The following is a 15,752-nucleotide window of genomic DNA, read 5'->3' as shown; positions in this document are numbered from 1 at the left end:
CCTGTAAGCCCTTTTGCCTTCAGTTGACTTAGAAGGCGATAACTCCGCTCAGGGGTCGTTTTGAAGAAAAATAGGTGGTGAAGCTCATTAGCATAACTCATTAGCATATGCCACCACCACCCCACCAAAAGCAACCTGATGCAAGAAAGGAGAGCCCCGGGCAAGTGAGGCCTGCTTGGGCTGGCTAGAGATCCAGCCAGTGCAAGCAGGCCTCGCTCACCTGGGGCTGTCCTTGGCTGCCCCCCCACCAAGCCACCCACTGCCCAAAATCACATAAGAATTGGAGAAAGGGTGGTGTGGGCTTCTCCAGGGGTTAATGAGGGCTGCTGGGGGCATGGCAAAGCCCCTGGTGGCTGGCTGCCTGCCTGCTCTCCTAATCCAGGGATTGTTATGCAGCTGCACCTGCTATTCAGTGGACAAGGTAGGCGGGGAGGAGGAAGAGGAGGGGTGACAAAAAGGTTCAGGAGCTGCACTCCTGTGAGCTGAATTGAAGGCCTGATTCTGCTCCAGAAGGATACTGCACAATTCTCAAATAATTGTGCTCCACGATGCATTGTTCTACCCAATTTTTGAAACAGAGCAGAATTTCAAAAACATTCTGGGATCTGGCTTGCGAATTTCTGCTGCTCCAAAAGGGGAGAAAAAGACCCAGTAGGCCTTGGAGGCATCTGAAGTCCCTCTTGTTACCTTGACCATTGATCCCAGGTGGCCTCTTGGGCAGGGCCAAACCTGCTTAAGTTTAGCAGTGCAGGTGTGTTATGTGTCAATGCAGAGCATTCTCTGGACTGTCAAATACCTGTTTATTGACTTTTAGTCTATTGACCTCTTGATATGTCAGATATTTCCAACTGTGGTCACCCATGGCAGCATCCAGACATACCATAATGCTGGCTATTGAAACAGCCACTAAAATGTAGTCACAGCACATTAAACCCATCGGAAAAACAAACGAATCAGTTTACCTGTGAAATGGGGAACCGTTTCCTATTTCCGATGGTGAAGGTGGCCATTACAAGCTTGGAGAAGAGCTAAAGTTAGGGTCAGGGCTATTTTTGTAGCAGGAACTCCTTTGCATATTAGGGCACACACCCCTGATGTAGCCAATCCTCCTGGAGCTTACAGTAGGCCCTGTACTGAGAGCCCTGTAAGCTCTTGGAGGATTGGCTACATCAGGGGGTGTGGCCTAATATGCAAAGGAGTTCCTGCTACAAAAAAAGGCCTGTTTTGAGAAGTCCATTGGTCTCTGGCACATGCTGGTTGTGTTGGTTGTGCTTCCAGCAACAACAACAAGTGCTATAACATGTTAGATGGAGCCAGCCATGATTGGTGATGCATGCTATTAACTTGACAAGACAAGGACATTTCCATACTTTGTTGATGGTAAGCACCATATAGGAAGAACGGTGGCTCAGTGGTAGAGCATCTGTTGAAGGTGCCAGGATCAGTCCTCAGCATCTCCAACTAAAAAAGGTCCAGGCAAATAGGCGTGAAAAACCTTAGAGACCCTGGAGAGCCACTGCCAGTCTGAGTAGACAACACTGACTTTGATGGACCAAGGGTCCGATTCAGTACAAGGCAGCTTCATATGTTCATGGGATGAGGATCAGTGCAGGCCCACAAATAACCACTGGTCCATCACTCCCATTTGTCCTTCTGCTCATGTCTTTTCAGTGCTTTCCCTTCCTCTTCCAAGAATGGCATGTCACAACCAGGGCTTCTTTTGTAGCAGGAGCTCCTTTGCACATTAAGCCACACACCCCTGATGTAGCCAATCTTCCTGGAGCTTGCAGTAGGCCCTGTACTAAGAGCCCTGTAAGCTCTCAGAGGATTGGCTACATCAGGGGCGTGTGGCCTAATATGCAAAGGAGTTCCTGCTACAAAAAAAAAGCCCCGGTCATGGCCATTTTAGTGTATAGTTACCAGTCTGTGTTGGCTCATTTCATTCTATGGCTTGCCTTCCAATTATGTGCACAGTTGCAAAGTCTGAAAAATCCACATTTGCAAGGGTGTACCAAAAGCTGATTCCATGCGTGGCATTACATGCACACACCCAAATGACACTCAAGGGGTTTCAAAGCACTTTACACACAGCAGCATGACCATACTGTGGCACTTTCTGCTTCAGCCCAATACTGGTATAATAAAGCAGGAATGCATATGGGATCCAATGTAGAGTAGTACCTAGAATTTTGGTCGTCTTTGTGAGAAATTTGAGTCTAAGGTCTCACGCCTTGTTTCATCCATGCCATACAAATTGCAGTCTTGTACATTTTAAATTTACCTCAGAGCTATCCAACCTTCACTCTGTTTCGCTATTCAAAACCAGATTCCCTGCATGGGCTCGCATTTTAAAAGGAGAAAAAGACATGCATTCAGCACCATTAATATGCTAAGATGGTTTGGAGAAGTGGTTTAAAGAGAGAAATGCCTTCTCCAAGCCAGCCAACAGGGCAGTGGGGACTTCTAGAACCACACAATATGTGTGAAAGAGCCACATGTGGCTCCTGAGCCACAGTTTGACCACCCCTGTGCTAGTACCAATTTCCTCTTTCCATTGCAGATCCGCTTTATGTCATTTGTTAGAGTCACTTGTCCCCCGGGAGCAGAATTTCATGAAGATCAGTGGCATGCAGTGTGAGGTTGAAGGCAAGAAACTTCCATTTTGCCACTAAAAATTTTAGTCTGGATCCAACCCCAGCAGGGCCTTATTATTGTGAAATATTATGAGCTGGCCATGATATAGTGGGTTAGAATATTCAGTCAAGGCCCATCTTAGCTCTCTTTTTTTAGTTCAGTAGGTTTTTCTCTAGCCTGCCTCCTATAGATATGCCAAGGATAGTGTGTCACAGGAACACACAAAGCTGCTGTTACCCAAAGAGACAGTCTCATAATTAGTTGGGGGAATTAGCTTTAAGGAGACAGAGCAAGACAGAGTAACAGATTCTCCAGCTATGTATACCAGAATTTTTCCCTTCAGAGAACTCTCAAATAAACCAAGCAGATGTTCAACCAGAAAGATATTTATTAAAAAAAGAGAAAGAATAAAGCAAAATAAACATAATAAGCACACACACAAGAGCTAACTAAGAGAAACACAGGGAGGAGAGGGAGGAAATGATTTCAGGGAAGGGCAATAATTACTATTCTTAGAGAGGTCCACAGAAGCAACAAAACAACCAGCGATTTGAGAGTGAAGAGAGCCCAGCAGAGTGGGGGGTGCATGTGGAGGATCCAAGGCACACACACTCCCTGCAGGGAAGCAGAGTGCTACTGATATCTGGCAATATGATGCATTTGCTAGAAAAATGGTAACTTATTGGACTTTTCTGAGGTGAACAATGATGTGTAAGAGATTTGATGACCCTACAAGTACCAGGCAGGAAGGGCTAATGGTTAAACGGGGGCAGGGAAGTAAGGGTGGGTGTTGGTGGGATTAGTCCAAGAGTGAGTCAGTAGATTTTTGGGAGACTCATTGTCCAAAATTATGCATCTCTGTGTGGCGTGGAAGGGGCAGTAGATAGTCAACTGCTCTTATTCACACTTCTGAACTAAGTGTCCAGGCTTGTTCCTGGCTGGCATCCATTTTGTCTTATTTTGTGCCAGGCAGAGTCTTGCACTTTTGGTTTTTATGGTGATATTTTTAAAAGGGTGTTTATGGTTATTCTAGCTATAAACTGCCCCTCAGCGAGAGGAGGGTTCTGATTGCTAACACTGCCTTATATGGAACAAGACCATTGGTCCACCAAAGTCAGTATTGTCTTACTCAGACCCGCAGCAGCTCTCCTGGGTCTCAGGCTGAAGTCTTTCACATCACCTTCTGCCTGGTCTTTTTAATGGGAGATGGTGAAGACTGAACCTGGGACCTTCTTTGGAGAGCCAGTTTGGTGTAGTGGTTAAGTGTGCGGACTCTTATCTGGGAGAACCGGGTTTGATTCCCCACTCCTCCACTTGCACCTGCTGGAATGGCCTTGGGTCAGCCATAGCTCTGGCAGAAGTTGTCCTTGAAAGGGCAGCTGCTGGGAGAGCCCTCTCAGCCCCAGCCACTTCACAGGGTGTCTGTTGTGGGGGAAGAAGATGTTGGAGATTGTAAGCTGCTCTGAGTCTCTGATTCAGAGACAAGGGCAGGGTATAAATCTGCAATTCTTCTTCTTCTTCTGCATCCAAGGAGACTCTACCCCTGAGCCACACTCCCTCTTCTCTTTTTGGATAGTAGAATGGAAGAGCTACTAATAGACCATCTAGTTCCAAGATATGATCCTCTCCCCCCCCCCCCCAAAAAAAAATCTGGGTGCACCATCAGAGTATAGAGGTATTATCAAAGAGCTCAGCTGAACCCTATTTCCTGAGACATCTGTGCACACCACTGGATCACCCCATCTTGCCGCCCTCATTCAAGGTATTCTAAGCTCTAAATTTTAAGCAGTTTAAGGGAGGAGGAGGCTGGATGGGAGCATTCTGCTACCAGCCCACAGTGCCAGCCCAAGGGCACATGGCACGCCAGGCAGGCACCCCTCCACCACTGCCCCCCACAGTGCTGAAATGCAGCGCTGCACTCCATCGTACCCCCCCGAACGCGCTGTGCCTCCACATGGCGTCCATCCACCTGCCCCTTCCTTCCTTCCCTCCCTCCCCTCCCCTTCCTTTCCCGTCGCCTCCCCCCCCTTCCCTGCGATCAGAGCATGCCACGCCTGGGCTGTACCGGCTGCAATGTGGCGTGTATCTTATCTTTTGAAGAACATGCTGGAGGCTTCTTCCTTTCTGGAAGGGAGGGGGAGCCAAGCCTCCTCCAGCACGATCTTTGAAAGATAAGATTCACGCCGCGTTGTGGCCGCCAGGGCCCAGGTGCAGCACGCTCTGATCGCACTGGGAGGGGGGGAGGCAGGCAAACTAGGCGCTTGCCTGGGGTACCGGCGGGGAGCCCAATTTGGTGCCCCTATCCTCCCGCCACCCTAGGTAAGCGCCTAGTTTGCCTAGTGGACGAGCCAGCCCCGCCAGCACGTGACTCAAGGGGCAGTGGAGAAACAGATTGTGGGGAACCCTAAGATGAATGGCCCTCATGTACAGTAATTACACCTGGAGCTGGAAAGGTCATCCTCCCAAGAGTTTAGTTGAACCTAGCCACCTATTTTCAAGTTTTCCTCTGTCTCCCTAGGGACTAGAACAGGGATGGCCAAACCATGGCTCTTTCACACATATTGTGTAGCTCTTGAAGCCCTCACCATCCTGTTGGCCAGCTTGGAGAAGGCTTAAATCAGTTCTCCCTGCCAAGCCAGTTGGTGGCTTGGAGAATGCATTTAAAGTTGATTTCTTTCCACCTCGCTCCCCCTCATCCTCCCCCCATTTATTTGCTTCCCTCCCTCCCTTCTCATCTTGCAGCTCTCAAACATCTGACATTCATGCACTGTGGCTCTCAAACATCTGATGCGGCTGTAGTCTGTGCGGCTCTTACATTAAGCAAGTTTGGCCACCGCTGGACTAGAAACGTATTTTTAAAGCGAAATCCGAAGATTTCACAGGGATGGATCACCTCCTTCTGTTTGGAGGCCATAGCTTGCGTCTGCATTGCAAGCAGAGACGTGCAGATTCCTGTTCCTCTCTTGCTGTGCTCCAGCTGCACCAGAAAAGCATGAATTCCCTGTGTAGTTCTTGAAGCTCGGCATTTAATATTTATCTTTAATTTGTCGACTTGATCCTTTTACTTTAGAAGAGAGAGAAAAAGAGCCTGCGTGTTTGCAAACCAATCGATGAGTTATTTCCTCCGAGGCAAGAACGCGATCCATTTCATAAGTCGGATACATAAATGTGGAAGCAATTTAATTTTGTGATTGTGACAATTTCCTGGCCTTGAGACGCTCTTTTTTTTTAATCATTAAAATCCTTCCTCTCTTGTACATGCGAACACGCGCTCCTTTTCGCACATTCATGGGGTCCGGGAAGGACGCTTCTCTGCTGCTTCACACTTTAAACCCCTTCCACAATTTCAAGGTTCTGCTACTAAAAAAAAGCACTCACAGATCTCTCTCCTCCTTCCCCCCCCCCCCACCATCAAGAAGATGACTGTGACACCAGCTTTGACAGAGCTTATCGTATGTCTTGAGGCGGAGAGACAGGAAGGATCGGAGGTATTTCTGGAATAATCCTCCCTTCCCTACCTACTCCACCAAACCAGCACTAAAAATTAGTATCTGCTGATTTGTCTGTATGAGAACTTGTATGGTTTTCTTTAATCACATGCTCTTGTTCCAGTTTGGTGGCCAAAGTCTCCAAAGTCTGGTGACACAACTGGGCATGAAAACTATGTATCCTGCTCAGGGGGTTTTTTTGTAGCAGAAACCCACTTGCATATTAGGCCGCACCCCTTGATGTAGCCAATCCTCCAGGGGCTTACAGAAGGCACAGTACTAAGAGCCCTGTAAGCTCTTGGAGGATTGGCTACATTGGGGAGGGGGGGTGGCCTAATATGCAAAAGAGTTTGTGCTACAAAAAAAAAAAAAAAAAGCCCTGATCATGCTCTTTTCCTGATGGGTCATGTATACGGTTTTTCACCTGACTTTGAGAAGGGGAAATAAGGGCCAAATTAGACGATACATGTGACGCAGTTGGCTTAAGGATGCCCACAAGCCAACTTGCAGTTACATGTAACTTTGGGGAACCAGAATTCCCAAGCACTTTGCTGCCCAAGTGAGCTCAGGAAAATGGGGCAGCAAGAGAGGCTGAAATCCCTCACGCCTTGCATCGCCAAATCGGATCCTAGAGCACTTGGGAAGGTTAGTTCTCCGCAGGGCGTTTTTTGTAGCAGGAACTCCTTTGCATATTAGACCACACACCCCTGATGTAGCCAGTCCTCCAAGAGCTTACAATAGGCCCTGTAAGAAGAGCCCTGTAAGCTCTTGGAAGATTGGTTACATCAGGGGTGTGTGGCCTAATATGCAAAGGAGTTCCTGCTAGAAAAAAAAGCCCTGGTTCTCTGATGTTTCATGTGACTTCAAATGGGGTCGGGGGACCAGACTTGTATCACATGGTCAGGCTGAGAGAGAGTTGCTGGCCCAGCATGCTCCTATGTCCCTCTGGTTTCCATCCAAAGGACCTCTTAGCAAGCCCCACTGCTCCACTTGGCAAGGCTTTCCCCTCCCTTCCACCTGCTGTATCCATTGATGCTGCAATAGCCCTGGTTTGGTGAAAGGTATACTTTGGATGAAACATAGATTGGAAACACACAGTTGTCCCACAAGGTATTATCAGCTCTTCAGAATATAGCTCAGCATCATCAGTCTGTGAAAAAGCACACTGTGTTCTTTGTGCTTTTACCCGGAGATGAGATTAATCCATTCTGCACCTGGAGATTGTCTTCGAGAGCAGTCCAATAATATACTTTGGCTAATAGCCACTGATGGACCTCTGCTCCAAATTTTTATCCAGTCCCCTCTTGAAGCTGGCTATGCTTGTAGCTGCCACCACCTCCTGTGGCAGTGAGTTCCACATGTTAATCACCCTTTGAGTGAAGAAGTACTTCCTTTTATCCATTTTAACCTGACTGCTCAGCAATTTCATTGAATGCGCACAAGTTCTTGTAGTGTGAGAAAGGGAGAAAAGGACTTCTTTCTCTACTTTCTCCATCCCATGCATAATCTTGTAAACCTCTATCGTGTCACCCCACAGTTGACGTTTCTCCAAGCTAAAGAGCCCCAAGCGTTTTAACCTTTCTTCATAGGAAAGTGTTCCAACCCTTTAATCATTATAGTTGCCCTTTTCTGCACTTTTTCCAATGCTATAATATCCTCTTTGAGGTGCAGTGACCAGAATTGTACACAGTATTCCAAAGGAGGCCACACTATTGATTTATACAGGGGCATTATGATATTGACTGATTTGTTTTCAGTTCCCTTCCTAATAATTCCAGCATGGCATTGGGCTTTTTTATTGCAATCGCACACTGTCTCAACATTTTCAGTGAGTTATCTACCATGACCCCAAGATCATTCTCTTGGTCATTCTCTGCCAGTTCACACCCCATCAACTTGTATTTGTAGCTGGGATTCTTGACCGCAATGTGCATTACTTTGCACTTGGCCACATTGAACCTCATCTGCCATGTTAATGCCCACTCACCCAGCCTCAACACTCACCCAGCCTTTGGAGTGCCTCACAATCCTCTCTGGTTCCCACCATCCTGAACAATTTAGTGTCATCTGCATACTTAGCCATTTCACTGCTTACTCCCAACTCCAAATCATTAATGAACAAGTTAAAGAGCATGAGACCCAGTACTGAGCCCTTCAGCACCCCACTGCTTACCATCCTCCACTGCGGTAACAGTCTGAGTGTGTCATGACTACTTGCTTTCAGCTTTGCTGCTTATGCCTCTGGGCTTGGCAACACCCCCTCCTGCTGTGGCAATGTAGGCACAAAACCTAACACAGTGTAGGCAATGCCCAGCTCTGACCAGGTAGCTCAGGCAAACTCATGAGCTCTTGGTAGCTAAGCAGAGCCGACCCTGGCAAGTATTTGGATGGGAGACATCCTTGGAATACCAGGGTCAGGAGGCAGAGGTAGGCTATATCAAGCCACTTCTCTGAATGTCCTCCACACCCAAGTGAGAGACACCAGAGGTCATTATGACTACCAGGCAGGGGTGGAATTCTAGCAGGAGCTCCTTTGCATATTAGGCCACACACCCCTGATGTAGCCAATCCTCCAAGAGCTTACAAGGCTCTTTTTTTGTAAGCTCTTGGAGGATTGGCTACATCAGGGGTGTGTGGTCTAATATGCAAAGGACCTCCTGCTAGAATTCTGCCCCTGCTTCCAGGCATGAGCGTACACACATACATCCATGCATGCGCGCACACACACAGAGCACAAAAAAGAAAAAAGGAAGTGCTCAGATAATTTGATAAGTGTTGAGTCACTTGCACCAAAGCATTCATACTAACTAACATTTTATTAAAAGTTTTTGAGCAGATACAGACAGGATCGCTATTCATATGGATACAGTTCCAATTACTTGATGTTAGTAAAAACCATCCAGCAAACAAATATAAAGTGGGTAGAAGAAGCAAGTAAAACATGATAAACAATATGAGTGATAAATACTGACCATGTACAACATCAGTTGAAAAATTAAATAATCTCTCTCAGATATTATACTCCACAAGTATTCAGAGAGCCAGTTTGGTGTAGTGGTTAAGTGTGCGGACTCCTATCTGGGAGAACCGGGTTTGATTCCCCACTCCTCCACTTGCAGCTGCTGGAATGGCTTTTGGTCAGCCATAGCTCTCGCAGGAGTTGTCCTTGAAAGGGCAGCTTCTGTGAGAGCTCTCTTAGCTCCACCTCCCTCACAGGGTGTCTGTTGTGGGGGGAGGCGAAGGTAAAGGATATTGTGACCACTCTGAGACGCTGTGATTCAGAGTGTAGGACAGGATATAAATCCAATATCTTCTTCTTCTTATGTAGTAAAAGTAATGGAAACATATCATAGATAAATGCTAGTATTCATAAGGCATCCCAGTGAGTTTGTCCTGACTGTGCTGATTTAGCACAACTCTCACAAATGATTCTCAATCACACACCTTGTGTACTGAGCTGCTGTGGTCTACACACTAGAGAAGGAGGGAATCACTGGGGAAATGGCAGGGATACCTCTCACAGAGGAACGTTGCACAAAACCTTTCTTCCAGTGTCCTCTTTCTGCCATCGCCTACCTGGGTGAATGGAGCCATGTTGAGCAAGGAGCAGATGAGGGACAGACCGTGAAGCTTCGAGCAGGCAGTCTCTGCAAAGAGCTGTGGCACTTCTGCAGCAGGTGAAACATAGGCTCGGAAGAGCGCCACAGGAAAAAAAAGAACCTTCCCTCTAAATCTGGTCTCTCTCCACTTATACAATATTCTGAATTGCTCTGAGCCAGCAAGGGAGAGCTGTAAGCAGAAGCCAGCTGTGTTCTGCAGCTGGTGCAAATATGCAGGCAATTTAATGTTCACACAAGACCCAATGAACTTGACGGGTGCATCTGTTGATGTTAGAGTTGCCAGCTCAGCAGGAACAAGCGCTTGGGCACCACGCCGACATGTGACGTCACTTCCCTTTTGAAAGCGGAAGTGATATCGTCGTGGGCAGACAAAAGGAAACACTGCTTGACACAGGGGGTGATTAAAATGTGGCATTCACTGCCCAGAGGCTTTTGTGATGGCCACAGGAATAAGCAGTTTTAAAAGGGATTAGATCATTTCATGGAGGATAAGTCTATCAGTGACTATTAGCCATGATGACTGAGGGGAACCTCCCCATTCATGTGTTGATATGTTCATTCAAAGGCATTAATCCTCTGAATCCCAGAGCCAGGAGGCAACATCAGGGGAAGGCCTCAACCTCTATGCCCTGGCTCTCCAGAGCTACTGGTTGGCCACCGTGTGAGACACAGTGCTGAACTAGATGGACCACTGGTCTAATCCATCAGGGATGGAGCCAATTTGGTGTAGAGGTTAAGTGTGCGGACTCTTATCTGGGAGAACTGGGTTTGATTCCCCACTCCTCCACTTGCACCTGTTGGAATGGCCTTGGGTTAGCCATGGCTCCTGCAGGAGTTGTCCTTGAAAGGGCAGCTGCTGGGAGAGCCCTCTCAGCCCCACCCACCTCACAGGGTGTCTATTGTGGGGGGAGAAGATATAGGAGATTGTAAGCCGCTCTGAGTCTCCGATTCAGAGAGAATAATAATAATATAATAATAATAAATTTATTCTTATATCCCGCCCTCCCCTGCCGAAGCGAGAAGGGCAGGGTATGAATCTGCAGTCTCCTTCTTCTTATGTTCTTATGTTAGCATGATGCTGCAGGATTTGGGGTAGAGTTCAGGGCAAATCCTAGAGCTTCATACTAATGCTCTTGGGTTTCTTCTAGAAAAGACGCCACACATTGGCACGTTGCCGAATGCCTTCCCATTTCCCCACCATCGTGCTGTCCAGTGGGAGCAGTGAAGTGGGAATCCAGGGTGGGAGCTCTCCTGCCGTAGGAGAAGACTTGGAAGCCCAAGTTGATGTGAATGGGGCGGCTGCCAGCTTAAAAGACCTGCACTGTGTTCGGATAGAAACAGACCGCACGTGCATGTAATGTGATCCTACACATATTCATTTACAGATGTCCCATGTTCTATGGATGGGCCTTACTCTCAAGTAAGCATGGATAGGATCTCTCAAGTAAGCATGGATAGGATTGCAGCCTTAAATTGCCGACCCTTTCATCAGTGGAAACCAGGAACTGTGGTTCTGCAAGAATGGCTACTAATTCCTAATTGAGAATTCTCAGCAGTCTCGCCAAAGTACAGTTCCCAAGATGCGAAGCCTGTGACGTAGTGTTAGAGATGCCTGGGTTCCAGTGTCTTGAATCTCACTGGGTAACCTTGGAGCAGTCACCCTTTCTCAGCCTTAACTACATCAGAGAGGGAAAGGCAGAACCATAGATACCATACTGAGCTTCAGAATAAAAATAGATAGATCTTTTAAAGCAGTGGGTGTTCGAGCTTTCCGGTCCCAGAACCCATCCTGCATAGGACCCACTGAACAAGGAAATATGTTATAGGAAGTGACATGTCATTCGAGCCATGTGAGAGGAAGAGAAAGAAAACAGACGTGTGAATGCGCCAGGGGCAAGGCCAGTGGTGTGAACGGCAAACTGAGAGAGTCGGGGACAAAAACTACACTCTGAGATCCAAGAAGTGTATCTTAGTGAGGAACAAGTCCTGCTGCTCCTTTCAGGATGTGTGCAAAAAGAGGCAGGAAATATGGTGCCTTTGGAAATATGGTGCCTAGGATGCATGGCGCCCAAGGCTGACACCCTGCCTGCTGCCCCGCACCCTGTGAGCGCACTAAGCACACTTGCACGCACACACACACCCCCCCAGGCTGGGCTGGCTGCCCCCGCCACTGCCACTACCGCCCTTTCTCCCCCTGCAGCACCGCAACATGGCGGCAAGCTTTACCACCCCCACCCCGCGCCCAGTGCAGTCAGAGGAGCGCCACAACTAGACTTGGACCTACCTGCTTCAATCAGAACTGAAAGGGAGGGGGAATGAAGCATCCTTCAGTTCTCTCGTCAGAGAACACTCAGATGCTCGGGCCCCGTTGAAGCAGGTAGGCCCAAGCCTAGCAGAACTCCTCTGAGCACGCCCAGGGGACGGGGTGTGGCGCTGTGCTAGGGAAGGGAAGGGAGGGGGCAGGCAGTGGTGGCGGCCGTGGAGGAGAGACTATTAGGCATTTGTCTTGGGCACCAGGAGGAAGGTGCCCTAGGCAAATGCCTAATTTGCCTAGTGGGTGTGCCTTGGAGGAATGTCAACTGCGGGGTGACATGATAGAGGTTTACAAGATTATGCATGGGATGGAGAAAGTAGAGAAAGAAGTACTTTTCTCCCTTTCTCACAATACAAGAACTCGTGGACACTCAATGAAATGGCTGAGCAGTTGGGGTTAGAACAGATAAAAGGAAGTCCTTCTTCACTCGAAGGGTGATTAACACATGGAATTCACTCCCACAGGGGGTGGGGCAGCTACAAGCATAGACTGCTTCAAGAGGGGATTGGATAAACCTATTGGCTGTTAGCCACAGCGTATTGTTGGGACTCTCTGTCTGGGGCAAGTGATGCTCTGTATTCTTGGTGTTTGGGAGGGGCAACAGTGGGGGGACTAGTGTCCTGGCCCCACTGGTGTACCTCCTGATAGCGCCTGGGTTTTTTTGGCCACTGTGTGACACAGAGTATTGGACTGGATGGGCCATTGGCCTGATCCAACACGGCTTCTCTTACGTTGTTATGTTCAATAAACAGGATGTTATGTGTCCTTACTGTCCTTTATTAAGGCAAAAAGGCAAGGTATACATTTTTGTAAAATAAGTTAAATTAAAAAAATTATAAATGCATATGCACATAGCAGCAGGTTGTTCCAGTAAGGGGGGGCGGGACTCAGATCTCGCTAATGTGACTCAGATCTCACTAATCAGCAAGTAGGGCCCTGCAATTCCCCAAAGGTCCCAACCCATAAGTTAGGGGTGTCGTTTACCTGCTTCCAGTGAGAGGACTCTCAGCAATCCTTCCTGGTCCCCTGTTGCTGGTTAAATGAGCAGCAGGGAAAAAATGGAGGGGGAAATTGTGATATTGTTTCCAGCCTTATAACAGGAAGTGATGTCACCAGATTGTGGTGACGCTCTGGTAACCCAACTAATCTCAATGGTAGGGATTATGAATGACTTATCTGCCTCCCCATGCCCTGCCCCAGCCCCATGCCCTGCCACCAGTTGTCAGGCAAAGTTGGACAACTGTACCACGGGATGAATGTCACTGCTTTAGGGGGAAGCCCTGCCGACTCCGATTAATAATAGCTGATACAGATTTGAAATGTAGTGCGTCAGCAGTATTTTGCACTAAAGCACAATCTCTCCTGTGTGATTAGGATGTCTTACACCCAAGACGATGTTTTCTTCTTTCGATTTCCAGGGCTTGAGAGCAGCAGACAACGACCCAACAGCCCCACCATACGACTCCCTTCTTGTCTTCGACTACGAGGGCAGCGGTTCGACAGCGGGCTCGGTCAGCTCGCTTAACTCGTCCAGTTCTGGAGACCAAGATTACGACTACCTTAATGACTGGGGGCCAAGGTTCAAGAAACTGGCGGACATGTACGGGGGAGGCGAGGAAGACTAAAATGACCTCATTCTATTGTTTTAGTACAAAAAAAGAAAAAAAAAAGAGGAAAGCTCTAGAGTTAGAAGAGGAGGAAGGAAGGAAGGCAAAGAAACCCAACGGTGAAGAAGAAAAGGGTGAAGAAGCAAGAACTGTACAGAAGTGGCAGCTTTTTTAATTACTATGCCCTGCTGACTGTATTCCTTTTAGTGGTGATTTAGGAACATTTCTTTTTCTGTTTTTTTCCCCTTTATTTCTTTTTTTTTTAAAGAACATCGAGCTGTCTAGCATGAACACTCGTCTCTGCTGCAATTGTGTTTTTTTTTAATTATTATTTTTTTTTCTAATGTGTCAGCAGGGATATGGCTTGTTCTATCACTTTATGACTAAGGGGAGTGAAAGGCACTCTGTCTTAACTTGAATTTCTTAGAACAGAAGCACTGTTTTTAAAATATATATATAGATATATATATTTGAAAGTGCCTTTTGGTACATGTATCAGATTCCCTCTATCTCAGGAGTGTTCAGAAAAGAAACAAAAAAAATTTATGTTTCGACCGTCTTGGGCACCACACTCTATGACCCTAAGCCAGTTCTAGCTGGGAAGGAATTAACAAAAAAAAACAACCACCACCAGGAATTGTGGGATGGTTTCTTAAAGGGGGTGGGGGTACTTTTTTCTTTTAAAAAACCAACAAAAATGTGGGGAACTTGTTTGAGGGTAGAACAGGGATGGGGGGAAAACGAAAACATTTTTGACTACAAAAATCTAAACTGCTATCTTTTGGCCTAAGCAGATGGTGAACTGAGTAAACCTGTTGTGTATATATACTTCATTGTTTCTCCGATGCAAACTATCGACCTGGGTTTCCTCTCGTGACCCGGTCACATGTGATGTAGCTGCCTAGAGTTATAGCATTGAGCCTTTGGTGAGTACGACACAAAAGTCTTTGCATAAGCCCTACAGTAAATGGTGAGCAGACCAAAGGCCACTTGTGTGTGAGAGTTTGTGTTGTTGTCTTTGGGGGCTGCTCGAAGCTCCGGCCACCTACCAAGTCCCATCAACCCTGGTTAGGTTACATGCTTCTCACAGATCGTCGTCATAATTAACTGAATGTGGAATTCTGATAGGATAAGAGGGATACAGAGTTGGGGGGCAAATGAACACATGACTTCAGGAAAAGAGGGTATGCTCTTATCACTGGAGTATCCAAGCAGTAGCAAAACACTGCAGGTCACGTGTGGTGGCCAAACCATGCCAGATGCACATACCTTTGTTTCATGGTCTTGAGTTGCCCTGTAGACAGTCCATGGATGACGTGGTTTATTACATGAGTCGATGTGGCCAGTTGCTTCGCCCCTTTTGCCACTCCTTCCTATCATTGTAATGTGGAAAGTAGGTGGAGCTAAACATAAGGGAAAAGGTGATGGATGGACCTTGGTTCTTCCAAGGAGAGGCTGAGAAATGGCTGCCCCTGTTCAAAGAGAATTACAGAATTGGTAAGAGGGCAGTTGCTACAGATCACCTTCTAGTGCCATAGCAACAAGACCTTCTTTGGACCTTGGAAGGAACTCTCAAGTTTGCATGCTGTTTAACCACCAAACCAGATACCAATAAAATAAATCACCTTGCCAGAGTTGTATCCTTTATTCTCTAGAGGTTTGTTTGTTTTTTTCTTTTAAAGAAGAGACTAGTGAAGTCTGGAGTGACTTAGGATAGCTGAAGCACCAGCTCCGGAGGACTTTTCTATAATGCTGCGATATTGATAAGAAAAATAAATGCACTTAACTTTAAAAAGCACATGCAGATTGATACAAGATAACTTGTAAATGCTAGAGATGAGCTGAGTTGCAGCGCCGTCCTAAATGCAGTTAGACCTTTCTAAGTTCATAGAAGTCAGTGTGCTTTGAAAGGTGTAACTCTGCTTTGGATGGCACTGTTTGTATATTTCACCACATGCAATTAATGTGTTCTTTCATTGTCAAATGATACCGAAGGTCCATGCATTTGTGACTCCCAAAGTCAGGTGCACTTCACGGCTGCTCCCAGAAATTTTGGACCTCGCCTCAATTAGTGGTACTTGAGAAGTGC

At 47.0% G+C, this 15,752-nt stretch overlaps 1 protein-coding gene across 1 annotated transcript in view; it reads left to right on the top strand.

Annotated features, from left to right (window-relative positions):
* The window catches only part of CDH4 (cadherin 4), a 1,291,203-nt gene extending 1,276,909 nt beyond the window's left edge, over positions 1–14,294 (top strand). The window contains exon 17 of the mRNA XM_060232964.1: positions 13,475–14,294. Within this exon, the coding sequence (XP_060088947.1) occupies positions 13,475–13,681 (207 nt within the window). The 3' untranslated portion in view covers positions 13,682–14,294. The remainder of the gene's footprint in view (positions 1–13,474) is intronic.
* Positions 14,295–15,752: the final 1,458 nt, after the last annotated feature.

Source organism: Heteronotia binoei, chromosome 2 (genome assembly GCF_032191835.1).
Source record: "Heteronotia binoei isolate CCM8104 ecotype False Entrance Well chromosome 2, APGP_CSIRO_Hbin_v1, whole genome shotgun sequence".
NCBI lineage: Eukaryota > Metazoa > Chordata > Lepidosauria > Squamata > Gekkonidae > Heteronotia > Heteronotia binoei.
This window is presented reverse-complemented; position numbering and strand designations above follow the sequence as displayed.